The 16,002-nt window shown below is 36.2% G+C and overlaps 1 protein-coding gene across 5 annotated transcripts in view; it reads left to right on the top strand.

Annotated features, from left to right (window-relative positions):
* LOC107670286 (polypeptide N-acetylgalactosaminyltransferase 12-like) overlaps window positions 1-16,002 on the top strand; it is a 26,519-nt gene that overhangs the window by 6,801 nt on the left and 3,716 nt on the right. For 3 of the 5 annotated variants that reach the window (XR_001632079.1, XR_001632078.1, XM_016462846.1), the window contains exons 6-10: window positions 1,043-1,219; window positions 4,057-4,188; window positions 5,140-5,253; window positions 6,270-6,425; window positions 9,635-9,777. Coding sequence is in view for 3 of the 5 variants with exons in the window: in XM_016462846.1 (XP_016318332.1) it covers window positions 1,043-1,219; window positions 4,057-4,188; window positions 5,140-5,253; window positions 6,270-6,425; window positions 9,635-9,772 (717 nt within the window). In the remaining 2 variants the exon portion in view is untranslated. Of the gene's footprint in view, window positions 1-1,042; window positions 1,220-4,056; window positions 4,189-5,139; window positions 5,254-5,430; window positions 5,901-6,269; window positions 6,426-9,634; window positions 10,159-16,002 lie in introns of those variants that run through there. The other 2 variants (XM_016462843.1, XM_016462847.1) reach the window with 2 other exon arrangements.

Raw genomic sequence — 16,002 nt, 5'->3', positions numbered from 1 at the left:
ACCAAAGACGCTTTAATATGTTGTGTGTTTTATTAGACAGGTGACGACCGCACAGAGTAGCATTATAACAGAACTTTCAAACGTATCTAGTATGATAAAACAGCGCTGCTTTTTTTCCCCACATACGCACGACTGGAACGAGTGGAAGCGGTAGACTGTGGCATAATAAAAGCTCCGCTGCTTTCGAGCCGTGTGTCGCACTCGTTCAGCGGCCTCGTTTCGCTTCGACGGCTTTCAGCCTCACCCTGCTTCATTCTACTACGTTAATAAATCATTAGCTCATCCATGAACATGATTTCTGCCCGAGTCCCCTCTGACTGCATCGGCTGTGGGGATGAAGACGACAACTCCCATGATTCCACACTCAGTCACACCGTCATCAAACTACGCCTTTGTCTCTTTGTTTATTTTGAATACGCATCCTCCAGCAGCGAAAATAACATATTGTGCCTTTAATGTATAAATTGTAATAATTTAGCACAATAACCAAATTTGATACTATTACTGTTTAATGTTCTTGTTCTGGTTGAATTAATCATGATGTTTCATAGTTTTAAACAGTAAAAAATTTAAACCAAATCTGCATAGGTCAAATATACAAAGGTCAGTAATGACCTTAAGCTTGCTCACTGAGGATATTATGGCAGTTTTGTCTTTAAAGCGGCTTTGGAGCAATATTTACTCTTATTATTTAAGTGCTATACAAATAAATGTCTAATTAAATGAAAAATGAAAAATGTTTATCTTCAGCATTATACTGTATATCTATCTATAGCCTAATAATTGGGACAAAAAGATACACATAAAAATTAAAACAAAGTAAATATTTTCCTGATTATATTTTAAGAATAATTTGCTTTAGCTTTAGAATAATGACAAAACAAAAGCCATTTATGTAATTATTTATTTTAATTATAATATCACACAATATTTTTCTCACAAAGTATAAATGGATCTGTACAAGGAAATATACACCTGGGGAATTGTCATATTATGTATTGTTACGGATGGCTAATCTATTTCCTGACTTGCTGTTTTTCAGATCTGGCAGTGTGGAGGGAGTCTGGAAATCCATCCTTGCTCTCACGTGGGTCACGTCTTTCCGAAGAAAGCGCCATACTCGAGAAACAAGGCCTTAGCCAACAGCGTGCGGGCGGCAGAAGTCTGGATGGACGAATACAAAGAAATGTATTACCATCGTAGCCCTCATGCTCGTCTGGTACGCCTACTTGTGCGGTCTGTTGCATAACTCTGCCTTTGTTTGCTTGTCTGCTTGTTTTCAAAGAATACGTTTATCACACTGTCTATCTTACATAGCCCTTGTGAAAGACGCACATTTTCTTTGCACGAATCTAGATATATCCTCACCCACTTTCACAGAATCTGTTGATATGCTCTAAATGAATGACATTTAGCAGGTGAGCTGAAACTCCTCAGGTCCTCTCTGTGCTTGGTGTGAAATTGTGTCACCTCTTTCAGCCATGTTTGTCATTTAGTTATGTTTGTCCCCACCGAGCCCTGTAGTTAGAGAGGTGCTCTTGGTGACAGATTGGGTAACTCTTTTCTCTCTGAACCTTGGAGATGCTGCCAGGTTGGCACCGCCAACTCGAAATCTATCTGATGTGATGCCAGCAGATAAGGCTCTCTCTCTCTTTGGGTATAAACCACAGGCAAACACTAGCCTTGCCAACGTGGATCAGGTTTGACAACCTTCATACTCCACTTCCACACAAATTCGTAAGAGGATCGCTCTCTCTTTCACCGTCCGAGTCTCACAGCATATTTTATTTATGGCCAAAATCTCTGTCGGTTGTGCCACACAGTCCAAAACGAGGCTCTGTGATGAATCTCAATGATCAGAAAGCTTAATTTGACAGCCGCTTGATTCAGCGTGTAGCTGGACTTTGTTGAGACTGAAGCCTGATCACAGACCGATCATCAATGGGTGTGATGTTGTGCCACCCGACTGGCATTCACAGTACGTTATTGATGATTCGCTATCAAGTTAGTTCATTAGAAGTACACTTCTTGTCATTCATCTTACTGCAGATCTGATGAAACTCTTCGCCAGAGCTTTACCTGCAGCAGATGTTCCTCATAAGTGTGGACCATCACTCACCAGTAATTCTTGTCTGACGGGCAGTTATGAAGAGATACCACAGCCACAAACATACACAGGAACTTGGCCTTTATCAGTCTTGTTTGTTGAGATGGGGTTACAACATTATTTTGCGACAGGATGTTGCAGCATGTAACAATTTGTGGTGTACCGCTGTAGGGTAATTGCACCAGAATGCTTATAAAACAAGATGACAAAATCTGATTAGATGTTTGGTTTTTTGAAAACAGTTGATTTAGTATGAAGAGAGAGTATTGTAAACAGTCTGTTCATGTGGTGTTTACTAAGGCAAGAACTATTATTGCCTATTCTTGATGGATTCCCACAGGGAATTCACATTCCTTTCTATTCACATTGGGGCTGAATATTTGTCTGTCACAACAGACAGAAAAATTAATCAAAAATATAAACTCTGAATGCAGATGACTGAAGCAGCCAACTGTGTCTGTGTAAAAGATGTCTTTGTAAAGTTCCATTTTAGAATGTATGGTTGTTTATAAAGAAAATATTGCCTGTAGTATCTCAGAAATAACTCATATTTTATTTTACAAACACAAATGCTGACATGATGAAATGAGGTCAGTTGCTTTGTAATCTACAAAGCTGCACTGCAAGCGAGTGGCATGTAGACAAAATCTGAGACTGTTTCGTTTAAAGGTTGAACTAAACAATGTTTTCAGATTTTTAGAAGTTCAGAACAAACATATTATGATTTAAAATTAAAAGGAAATACTTAAAAGAAATAATATTAATGTCTATAATTTTCGGTTATACTTTATTTTAAGGTGAATTTATTACACGTTACATGTACTTATTATTGTAATACTAATAAATTATGCATAAGTACATGCAAGTAACACTCAGCCAAACCCTCATCCTAACCCTAACCATGCAGTTAATTGGTATTACTCAGTACTTAAATGTATAATTACACTGAAACAAGGACACCTTGAAATAAAGTGTAACCTAATTTTCTTTTAAAACGTTTTACTCATATTATGCTGATAATGTAATTTCTGATTAAAAATGTTTTATTAAATGGTTAGTTTACCCTAAAATGAAAATTCTGTCATCATTTCATCGCCCTCATGTCGTTTAAATACCATAAAAAACCATAAGATGTGATGAACAGATTGCTTTTATTAACATATTATAAACATTGAAGAGTCAGAATTTTGGGTGAACAGATTTTCAGTGGAGGGACAGCACATTAAAAATATCTTAGGAACACAAATGAAGATGAACAAATTTCTTATGATTATGGAACAACATGAGTGGTGAGTAAATGATGACAATTTTCATTTTGGTGTGAACTATCCCTTTAAATAAGAAAAAATAGACTTTTGGACCCTGTTTTTTGAATGTTTCTTTGTCTCTTTTCAATTGTTTCTTTGCAGAACCACAGCTGTCAAACAATAAAATATGTGTCAAACAAGCAATATACAATTCAGCATGTTGGTGACATAAAAGCGCCTGCTATTGTTTACATACCTCTGAAAAATTATAGAATTAAAAAAGTTGCAGTTTACGAAAATAAATATTCTCTTTTAAAAATGTGCAAATAATAACTTATTTGTGCATGCATAATAAATGTGCATAAATATAAACCTCAAACTGCATCAAAGCACATAGAAAATGCAAATCTGCAGTATATGAATTATTTAATAACTTGCCTTACACTTTAAGGACTTAAACTTAAAGTTGGTTGGTTTATTTATTTATCTATTATATCTGGTGTTTTATCTTAATGTAGATTTTTTTATAATGTATACTGTATGTATAATGTTTAATGTATATACCTTATGCTATTTTAGAACAATTATTAACTTATACCCTATTTTACCAACACTTATGAAGTAATTGATTAATTAAAAAAAAAAACTGAATGTAGTAAAGTATCTTCAAAAGGATCCATCATTTTTTAACGCTTGTTTCAGGAAGCATATGGTGATGTGATGGACAGAAGGAAACTCCGAATGCGTCTTGGCTGTAAAGATTTTAAGTGGTTCTTGGAGAACATCTACCCTGACATTCAAGTCCCAGAGGACAGGCCTGGAATGTTTGGCATGGTGAGGAGAGACAAACTTCTTATGTTTACATGCACATCTTTGTAGCAGCAGAGATGAAGAAGTTAAAATGCTATTTCCCACAGCAGTTAGCAGGTTGGTTTGGTTCAGAGTTTACACTGCAAGCATAGTGTGACATGATGAAATGAAGTCAGTTGCTTTGTAATCTACAAAGCTGCACTGCAAGCGAGTGGCATAGTGTAGACAAAATCTGAGACTGTTTCGTTTAAAGGTTGAACTAAACAATGTTTTCAGATTTTTAGAAGTTCAGAACAAACGTATTATGATTTCAAATGAAAAGGAAATACTTAAAAGAAATATGAATGTCTATGCAATTTTCGGTAATACTTTATTTGAAGGTGTCGTTATTACACTTTACATGTACTTATTATTGTAATACCAATAAATTATGCATAATTACATGCAAGTAACACTCAGCCAAACCCTCATCCTAACCCTAACCATGTAGTAAGTACATGTAGTTAATTGGTATTACTCAGTACTTAAATGTATAATTACACTGAAACAAGGACACCTTAAAATAAAGTGTAACCTAATTTTCTTGTTACTCATATTATACTGATAATGTAATTTCTGATTAAAAATGTTTTATTAAATGGTTAGTTTACCCTAAAATGATCATTTCATCGCCCTCATGTCGTTTAAAAACCATAAAAAACCATAAGATGTGATGAACAGATTGCTTTTATTAACATTATAAAAATTGAAGAGTCAGAATTTTGGGTGAACAGATTTTCAGTGGAGGGACAGCACATTAAAAATATCTTGGGAACACAAATGAAGATGAACAAATTTCTTATGATTTTGGAACAACATGAGTGGTGAGTAAATGATGACAATTTTCATTTTGGAGTGAACTATCCCTTTAAATAAGGAAAAATAGACTTTTGGACCCCGTTTTTTGAATGTTTCTTTGTCTCTTTTCAATTGTAGCTGAAGAATAAAGGAATGGCCAACTACTGCTTTGACTACAACCCACCTGATGATCACAATATGGCCGGTCACCGGGTCATTCTTTACCCTTGTCACGGCATGGGACAAAACCAGGTAACTTTAATTTTCTCAACTGTAACGACAGTCAGCCACACTGCTCCAATTAGTGTTCACTGCCACACAATACACAGAGATTGTAATGCGTCCTCAGGAATATACATCAAAGTGTGTCTCACACTTCTAATGTGTTATTAAGACGGCACAGAAAATAGTGTGTTATGTACTCCACAGCACGCTTGTTTTTAAAGCGACTCCAGCCGCCTGCCACAGCGGCGTGACTTTATTCGTCTCCTCCCTCTCTGTGGGGAGGCAGATGAGCCCTGGAGACTCATCAGCGCACAATATCAGCCATATGTACAGCACAACAACACTCTTCTAATGGATTCTCTCTGTGAATACAAGAGAAATGCTCTTCTGTTTCTATCTGGTTTGGTACATGTGGGTCAATCCTGTTTGAGACTTTAAAAAAGATGCTTATGTTGTAATTTAAGAAAGTATTTCTATTAAAGGTTATAGCAGACCTTCAGAAATATGTTATGGTTGAGATCAGGTAACTTTATTGAATTATAGCTTGATAATTTGCGTGATATATGATTATGACATACAATTTTCTGTATTTTACAGAATGAAATGCCACCAACTAATATCACAGAATCATGTCACTTGCTGAAGGGTGATGTGTCTGAGACCCTATACTAAAGACTGACAGAATGTTAGAATTTATCAGCAATTATAGCAATATTGCGTATTAAATGTGTTGTCTTTTGGAAATAGTGAAATTATTTGTGGTTCAGTTTTTTGCAGTAAAAGAATCCATCTCAAATTGTGTGAATGAATATTTTAGACATTATATGAAGGTCAAGTAATGCGCAGTGAAATTGTATGGGCGAAAGCCAATCATTGCAATAGGAATCTGTGTGTTTTTTCCATTTATCACTACACTATTCTTCACAATAGACAATGGTCCTTTTTTGCTCACAAAATGTCACTATTATGAGAGTACCGTAATATTTAATATGATGTATTGAGCTTCTTGTGTGTATTTATCTTCCTTTCTCTTTTTGTGACAGTTCTTTGAGTACTCCACACTGCAAGAGATCCGTTATAACACGAGGGAGCCTGCAGGCTGCGTCGTGGCTGATCCTGTCTCCACATTCCTTACCATGCATCACTGCAGTAAACCCAGGGAAGCTGTGACTGAAGACCAGAAGTTTCTATTCAGAGAGGTGAGATCACTAATCATGTCAGTACAAACTGATTGTATGCAGATGTATGATTGTATGCAAATAGAATTTTCAAGATTCAAGATTTTTATTTGTCACATACATGGTTATATAGAGAATATATGACCAGCAGTGAAATGTAAGTCAGGTCCGCTCCATGGACAGTGCAATTATTAAAGAATACAAACACAAGAAAATTCTATATAAATATAGGTATGGAAAAAGTAAAGTAAAGTAATAGCAGCCTTACATAGTTCCCATTGCTGCTGTCAATGTGCATGAGGGAAGAGTGCAGGACGTGAGAGATGGCATCTTCAGTAGATCTGTTGGGACGATAGGCAAACTGAAGTGGGTCTAAAGTATCAGGGATGGAGGAGCAAATGTTGTTCTTTATAAGTTTCTCAAAGACCTTCATGACTATTGACGTGAGGGCAACTGGACGATAGTCATTCAGGCAAGAGGGGTTATTGTTCTTAGGCACAGGGATGATGACAGATTTTTTAAAGGGGGTGGGAACCACCGAGGTAGCAAGGGACTCATTAAAGATGGATGTAAACAAGCCAGCGAGCTGATCAGCACAGGACCTCAGAACACGGCCAGAAATCCCATCAGGACCTGCTGCTTTCCTGACGTTCACTCACTTTAGGGCCCTCCGAACCTCGTCCTCCGACACAGTGATTACATGATTATCGCTGCTCTGTCTGCAGCTTCCTGACGCGCTGATCGGCAGAGTCGCGCTGCCTCGATTGCATTCAAAGCGGCTGTAGAAAGAGTTTAACTCGTCAGCCAGCGACGGGTCTGCTCTCACAGTGGCAGAGGATTTATTTCCAAAGGTACAGATGGTTCTCAGTCCCTGCCACATGCGTCGAGAGTCACTGAGCTGAAAATGAGACTCTATTTGTTCCCTGTATCGGAGTTTGGCGGCTCTTACCGCCCGTCGGAGATCATAGCACGATGCTTTTTATACATTTTTATATTTATTATATTTATTAGATTATATTTCTTTTTATAAATAATAAATTTTATTCAAATTAATTGCATTTATTAATTTCAAATAATCATATACACGCTACTGTTCAAAGGTTTGGGGTTAATAAGATTTTTGTTGAAAGAAATTAATAGCTTTATTCAGCAAGGGCTCATTAAGTTGATCAAAAGTAACAGTAAAGACATTTGGTTAATATTACAAATGATTTCTATTTGAAATAAATGCAGTTCTTTTGAATTTTGTATTCATTAAAGAATCCTAAAATATGCATATCGGGTTCCACAAAAATATTAAGGAGCACAACTGTTTTCAACATTGATAATAATAAGAAATGTTTCTTGAGCAGCAAATCCGCATATTAGAATGATTTCAGAAGACACTGAAGACTGGAGTAAGGATGCTGAAAATTCCGCTTTGCCATCACATGAATAAATTATATTTTGAAGTATATTAAAATGTATTTAAAAAAAATTGGGTAACACTTTCTATGAAGCCCGTATTTATAATACATTATAAGGGTATTCTTAAGGCATTATAATGAATGCATAATGCATTATAAAAAACCTTATAATATGTTGTATCATCTCATGAATATTCATAAGAACAGTTTTAATATATTATAATATTTACTTATTTGTGGTTATAGCTTTTAAGAGTATGATGATTTATAACACAATGAACACGTTGCATCCACTTTTACAATGGATTATATTTCTCATAGTTATAATGTATTATAAGTCTCATTATAAGAAATAATAATAATAATAATAATAATAAAAAATTATCTCAAACAGCCATAAGATCAGATATCAGATCAGATGAATGTGTAATATGACACATTTGCTTTGAACTATTTTTATTGTAATATCAGTTTGATTATTTTGATGGTACCCTTTAAACAGCTGTTGATAAGTGACTCTGCAACTACATATCAACTAGCGGTCATTAGAGTATTAGTATGTCTGCTACTGTAAATATTTGCTAACACTTTATTTTGATGGTCAACCAACAGATAAACTGACTATAAGTGTCTTTGCAAGTACGTCAACTTATTCTACCATACTAGATTCTACCATTCTTGAGCATACTAATACTCTAATGAGAGTTAGTTGGCATGTAGTTGCAAAGTTGCTTATAGTCGATTGATTAAGGGGACCATCAAAATAAAATGTAACCATATAAAACATTGAATTTTTTTCAGTTTCGAGTTTAAAGCTCACATCAATTAATTAACATTAGCTCCACAGGAAACACTCAACATCTAACCACTCACAAGCTGTAGTAAGATACTGTGCAGATCTTAAATAAACAATGTCAAGATATGATACAGTCCATTATTCTGTAAATGAAGTAGATTTAATATGGTGTTCATTGTGTGTTATAAATAATCATACTCTTAAACTTATAACCACAAATACGTAAGTATTATGATGTATTATAACTGTTGTTATGATTATTCATGAGTTGATATAACATATTATACGTTTTTTTATAATGCATTATGCATTCATTATAATGCCTTAAGAATACCCTTATAATGTATTATAAATACGGGCTTCATAGAAAGTGTTACCAAAAATTGTTTCACAATATTACTGTTTTTACTGCATTGTTGTTCTAATAAATGCAGCATAAGAGACAAAAACCCTTAATAAAATCTTACTGACACTAAACTGAACAGTATTTGCTGAGAGTGCCTGCACATTAAGATCATTTTTAAGACATTTGTGTGGCATTTGATTAAATCATTAACAGACATTAGTATTTAAATTTTTAAATGTTATCAGATTATAATTAGTTTTTTTTAATTAGCTTTAAATTGACAGGTCTAGCATCATATGGTTCGCATTTAGTTAGGACAAGAATTGTACACACTAACATGCACGCTTTGCAGCACATCAAGTGTTCTTGGAAGCAGACGAAGGTCCAAGAAAATGTCACATTAAAGTGTTACTTGAGAAAGTCACACAGCATGGCAAGAGGTTTCAGTGTGGCTTGCAGTGAAATTTCAGAAGCAAGCCTTAGTGTGAACTCTTTGCAGGTACAGCAAGCACCTGAAGAGTAGCGTGACATCAGCGTGATTCTGTGGGGTTTTAGAGTCGGCAGGAGGTGCTGGGGTTGACTGAGCTTCCTGTTCTAGTGCCTATATAGTATTTGAACAAACCCCTGACCTTAAGTATTAAACTTGGATGTGTAACACTTCTCATAATCTTTGCATTGGCAGGACGGCTCTCTCTACCATGTTCAGACACAGAAGTGCATTGAGGCAGTAGCCCGGACTGACACTGGGAACCCTGGCCCCGCTCTCCGGCCCTGCTCCGACTCGGCCTCCCAGAAGTGGTTGTTTGAAGAGAGAACATAGCAAAGGTTCTCTCTACACTCTTCACCTGCACTACAGTTCAAAGGGCATTTAATATCGGCTGCTCTGACTTCACACCAGTTTATTGAGCATTCCAGTTCCTTAAGGATTAAGGATTGATAGTGCCTTCCTGTTACACGACGTGCACAGTACAGATAAATTAAAGAAAATATAGTATGTTTTAATGATATAACATATTAGATTTGAACATTTTTGGATAGTGTATTAAAATTCATCATTCATAATAGAGTTGTTTGGGTTTAATCCTGAAGCCCTGAGAAGAATTTCCATTTTCATGCAATGAGTGTTCTCTCAAATTTCGAATGAGTTTTGGAGTTTTGAGTAAAATAATGTATGTGTGCTATGACATAATCTGCTGTTCAAAAGTTTGAGGTCCGTAAGATTTCATTTTTGAAGAAAATGTTATTTTTACTGAGCAAGGATGCATTAAATTGACCATAAGTGACAGTTAATACATTTATAACGTTACACAAGATTTCTATTTCAAATAGATTCTGTTCTTTTGAATCCTGGAAAAAAAATCATCATATTTAGAATATTAGGATGATTTCTGAAGGACACTGAATACTGAATATTCAGCTTTGCCATCATAGGAATAAAGTACATTTTAAAACATTTAAAAATAGAAAACAGTTATTTTAAATTGTAATATCATTTCACAATATGACTGATTTTTTTATGCTGAGCAAAAAAATAAAAATGTCTTACCAGTTCCAAATGTTTAAACAGTAGTGTATGTTATATAATGAAATGTGAAAGTCTCCAAAACACAGACCTTATTTTAATCATAAATCCAAAACTACCATTCTTAAAGCCCACAGGAAGTTCCTGAGGGAACCCATGGTGAATTAGTCTTCCAGGTTGGCCTGCACATAGACCAGACGTCATTACTAAACACCTCCATTTCTCTGCAAGATATAAACACTGTATTTAAGTGCTCATCATAACCTCTGGGCCTCTCTGTCGCAATTGACAATCATTACCATTTTACAAGATGGTGATTTGAGTTATTTTAATCAGTCAGTGCTGCCAGCCCCATCTGCTGGTGTCTCATCTTCCCCTGCTATTCTGCAAAGTAGCTTCTATTTATTCAAATTCTTTGACATATTTAACTACTAGTGACTAGCATTTTTTAAAACTCCTCTGTATTCTGGTGCCTGATGTAAGTCAGATCTCGTTTGCACTTAGAGCGCTTTGGCAGCCTGGCTGTGTGTGTATTTTTGGCTGAGTATTGAGGTTAGGCTCAGATAAGCAAGCAGCAGTGCTGGCGATGGCGCTGCTGCCGTTGTATTTCCAACCACTAGATGGTGCCAAATTCTCCGTTTTATTCCATGTCCTGCTTTGTCCTCCATGTTATAAGATCAGCTCTTATTTACATGTGTGTAATTTCAGTAGCACACTATGCAGGGATTGAGATGCTGGGCTACACTTTTTGTACAGTTAAAAATGTACAGTGATGATTACTTACATCTGAAAGCGTATGGCAGCCAACCTCTAGTCATTTACCTGCTGTAGAAAATAGATTGTGGGATGAAACAGAGCTGGATGTCACAAATACTAGATTGTAGTGGCCAAATTGCTGTGGTTTTTGCTTCATATTTCCCTGAAGTTGTAGAGAAACAGTGTGGGTTAGTTAGTTTGGAGTATGTGGATATAAACCTTTAAATTCTGACCATCTGTGGGTCCGTTTCCTATGCTGAATGATTATTTCTGTAAGTCCTTTTATAATGAATTTATTTGATTAACTTGGCTTTCTCAGTTATTTATTACTTCAGGAATTGCTGGTGTCCTTAAAGTTGATGGAATGTGGAAAATAGGAAGTAGATTTTTAGTCAAAAATGACCTTTCTGTCATTATTTACTCACCCTCATGTTGTTCCAAGACTGTACGACTTTCTTCTGTGAAACACAAAAAAAGACAATTTGAAGAATGTTTATGCTGCTATTTTCCAAAAAAGGCACTTTAAAAATATAAAAGTAGTCCATACAAGTCAGGAGCTATATTCTATATAGAAATCTAGTTTTATAAGTTGTTATTGGGTGAAAACCACCATTCACTTTAATTCTATAGAAAAGAGCAGCTTCTATGAATATCTCTTTTTGTGTTCCAGAAAGAGAAATCTTTTTGAAAGACAAAGGTGAGTAAATTAAGACTTTTTAAAGACTTTTCGAATGTTTTAAGTGCCTCACACAGTGTTCAAAGAAGGACATTTTAGTCCTAAAATATAAGTGAAAGGGAAGTTTTCTTGTTTGGTTTATGGAACATATTTTTTGTATTAATTTATAAGGTGATGGGCCAACTAAACATTATCATGGGAAGAATTGGTTTACTGATCTGCTTCTCTGAGAGCATGTGACATGAGCTCAATACTGGACAGATGTTTCCAAGGCCTCCATAGATAAGAAGATGATTGAGAGATTGATAATGTGATACAATTATGAGAACCCATTATGTTTGTGATGGTAGGGCTTTTCCGCAAAGGGCAAAGCCACAGAATTGACAATGGTTTTTCTTGAAGAGGTCAAAAAAGAGGATATTCTGTATGGATGGCCTTAAGTCCTATTTAGACCACTGTGGCTATATGGACATTTTATCCTGGATATATCAAACACAAAGAATGACACATTCTTTATATAAATGTGGTTAAAGTTGGGGCATCAAACATGCAGAAAAATGAATGGCCAAAAAGTTGTGTGGTTGGTTACAGCAGTAGTTAATATGCACTTTTCTTGGAGTAATGAATGATTTTTAATTTAATTGTATTTTATGTTTAATTTTGCTGATGGTAGAATGTTGAAACGATGTTTTGAAATGGTATCAATGCTGGAAGAAAATTCAGGTAACTTTATACTGTGATGTAAGTGACCTTAACATCAGAAATGAAGGTATTCTTTAAAAAAAAATTCATTATGGTTAATAATGTCTAATATCTAACTTAAAGGTGCACTCAGTATTTGTTTTGTTGCGCTACACCATTTTATGTCATTCGCAGCCAGCAGCAATTAATTTATTAACGCGCAAGGCTTCTGAAATAAGGTTAGTAGTATTGAACTTGAACCAACCCACTCCATGTAAAATAAAACTGCTTTTAGTTGGGTACTGATATGACTGCAGGCTTCATGTCAGCATCTTTTTTTGTTTTTCATTTCTTTGTGCGAAAAAATTTATCGAGTGCACCTTTTAATTGTAATGACATTTTTTTCTAGATCTAAGAAGTTCCTTTAACTTATAATTGATTTCATATTTGACTTTTTACACATTAAAGCCATTGAATAACATCCCAATGTGTGCCCGTCTTTCTTTACCAACAGCTGACAACCCCTGGCAATCTTTTTTTCCCGCCGTATTACACACTCCCACCACTTCACTGGGGTGTTACTTTTCCCATTTATAAAGCACTAATCTCGTTCACCCTCCGAATGCGTGTTTGTTCTTTCCATCCGTGTTGGAGTAGCAGCGAGACGATGGAGGTGTCATTGGCAACCTATCTGATTGGCTTGAAGATGTGCAGCTGAGTATGAGGAAGCGCTCATGCCCCTCACTATGCGCGCTGCCCCGCAGTCATTCTCAATTACTCATTCATGATGTGCGTCTGTTTGATATTTCATACTGTTTGTGGGCTTCTTTTGTATAGTGTCATCTGCCTCGCTCTCCGGGTGCAGGATGGGATTAGTTCGGAACACTCTGGCAGGCTTTAGGAAAACAGGGTCATGGAATGAAGCTCTGGAAGCCATCAGATCACACCGGCTCTGCTGCCAGAGAGGTGTTAGATGTGCCTTCTGCATGAATCACTGTGGAGAACCTTATTTTCATCTCGCTGCATCCGCACAACTTCTTTCTCTTCGGCAGCGGCGTCAGTGCCGGTGCACTGTAGTCATCGGCAAATGGGATTACGACCACGTCACTTTTTAGCTTTAGAAAAGGGCATTAAATATTAAAATGATCTCTGTGGAGAAAACGGCTCTCACCTCCTTGTGATGCGTTTTGGATCTTAGTTATGAAGGCAGCTTGCTTGCCTACATCCCATGTGTTGCTTGACAAGGTCTCTCTGTATGCCGAGCTTCTCTTTTCAGAGATGAAAATAAGCTTGATTTGGCAAAGCGAGATGAGAGAGACACTGACAGATACACGCTATCGTTCTCTACACTGTCTGTTCGACTGGCTCGTGTTGTCAAAAAAATGACTGCACAGCCTGTGAACGGCTGATTTCACCATATTCTCATTAATTCAGGTTTTTAGCGAGGTTATAGGGTGGATCATTCCAAAAGGCCCTGATGCATTTGCGTTGTAAAGTCACGTGTCATTAATGTTCAACACTGTTTCAGGCGATGAAGTTAAACACAGCTTGTGAACCTTTTTCAAAATTTCTGGTGTGACATATCAACCACTCCGAGGTTAAAAGTGACCTTAGCCCAGGGTTTAGTGTAGCGTGTAATGTTTTTAAAGTCATGATGAATGTATCGACAGATCTATTCTATTCTGACTTATATTTGATTTTAAAAGTCTTTGTTAAAGAGATATAATCCATGAACCAAGCCAAACATCTATGAGGTGACAATATACGTCACAATATTACAAACTTTGATTTGAAGCAAAAAACTGACAAATGTACAAGACTGGGAAAGAGGGAGGGAAAGATCTACAATCCCACGAAGAATTGTGAATAACATAATCAAAATGAATAAATGTAAAAATATTGATTTAAAGATGTTGATTGTATATAGAAGTAATATATTTTACAATAGTTACAATATATGCATATATACACTATATTTAAGGACTTTGAGAGTGTAGGGAGATTAACTTTCTGTATAGCTGACAATAGGACTGTCTTTAAAGGCTTATTAGTTATTGTTAAAAATCAGTTTCCCTATGGAGAAAAATAATGGGATTTTTACTTCTTGGATCCCAATTGTTGCACTTTTCAAATTATATATTTAATAATTTTATTATTATCCCTTGCATTATGACGTGACGTGACATGACATGACGTGACATGTGACATGTGGCCAAGTATGGTGACCCATACTTGGAATTAGTGCTCTGCATTTAACCCATCCTTAGTGCACACACACAGCAGTGAACACACACACACCGTGAACACACACCCGGAGCAGTGGGCAGCCATTTTTGCTGCGGCGCCCGGGGAGCAGTTGGGGGTTCGGTGCCTTGCTCAAGGGCACCTCAGTCGTGGTATTGAAGGCGGGAGAGAGCGCTGTACATTCACTCCCCCCACCTACAATCCCTACCGGTACGAGATTCGAACCCGCAACCTTTTTGGGTTACAAGTCTGACTCTCTAACCATTAGGCCACAACTTCCCCTAAATTATTATTATTATTATTATTATTATTATCCCTACATTCATAAACGTTTATTTTATTTTCAAGAAACAAAATTGAAATGTAACCCTCATAGAATATTTAGCATATTCTTACTTTAGCCTTTAGCTGTGTAAATGCATTCATGCCACCTCTGCGCAGTCTGTGTAAAGACCAATGATAAACTATCCGACTACTGCAAATTAAACTGAATATGGTGCTTAAAAATGATCCAAGCTCTCTGTATCCTGCTACATGAGGTGTCCTGTGAACACATACAAAATGATTGACAGGGAGAGTGTACCTCAAACCATTTTCATTCACTGCTGTTCAGTTTTGTTTTTGCTGTAGTGGAGACAGTTGTTATATTTTAGGATGCATAATTCAGGGATCTCTGTCAATTAATAGGGATATTTTTGAGTGCCATTTCATTAAAAATCACTAATATAGAACCTGTAAATATCTGATTGTTAGAACCTTCTTCCGGTTTCCTTGGTAACACTAAACAATAATTTAAAAAGTAACAGAAATGGATACTGTTGCTTTTGTTTAAGTCAAGTCAAGTCTGCTTTATTGTCAATTCTTCCACATGTACAGCACATACACACAGAGAATTGAAATTGCGTTACTCTCAGACCCTTGGTGCATACAGATAACACTAACAGTAGAACATAAATACAGATATACAGATTAAATATAAAATACAACTATACAAATAAGGTAAAATGTAAAAAAATATATATAAAGCAGCACACGGCACATGGCAGATAGAGTGCAAACCAGTGAAGTAAACAACAGTGCAGATATAATGATTTGTAGTGCAAAAAGAGCTTATTTAGACTGATTAAAGTGACTGTGTGTGAGTATTTGGGAGGGGGGAGTGGGAGAGTCC

The sequence above is a fragment of the Sinocyclocheilus anshuiensis genome, unplaced genomic scaffold (genome assembly GCF_001515605.1).
Source record: "Sinocyclocheilus anshuiensis isolate Anshui unplaced genomic scaffold, SAMN03320099.WGS_v1.1 scaffold913, whole genome shotgun sequence".
Taxonomy (NCBI): Eukaryota; Metazoa; Chordata; class Actinopteri; order Cypriniformes; family Cyprinidae; genus Sinocyclocheilus; species Sinocyclocheilus anshuiensis.
The sequence above is the reverse complement of the archived record's forward strand: the minus strand, read 5'-3'. Positions and strand labels throughout refer to the sequence as shown.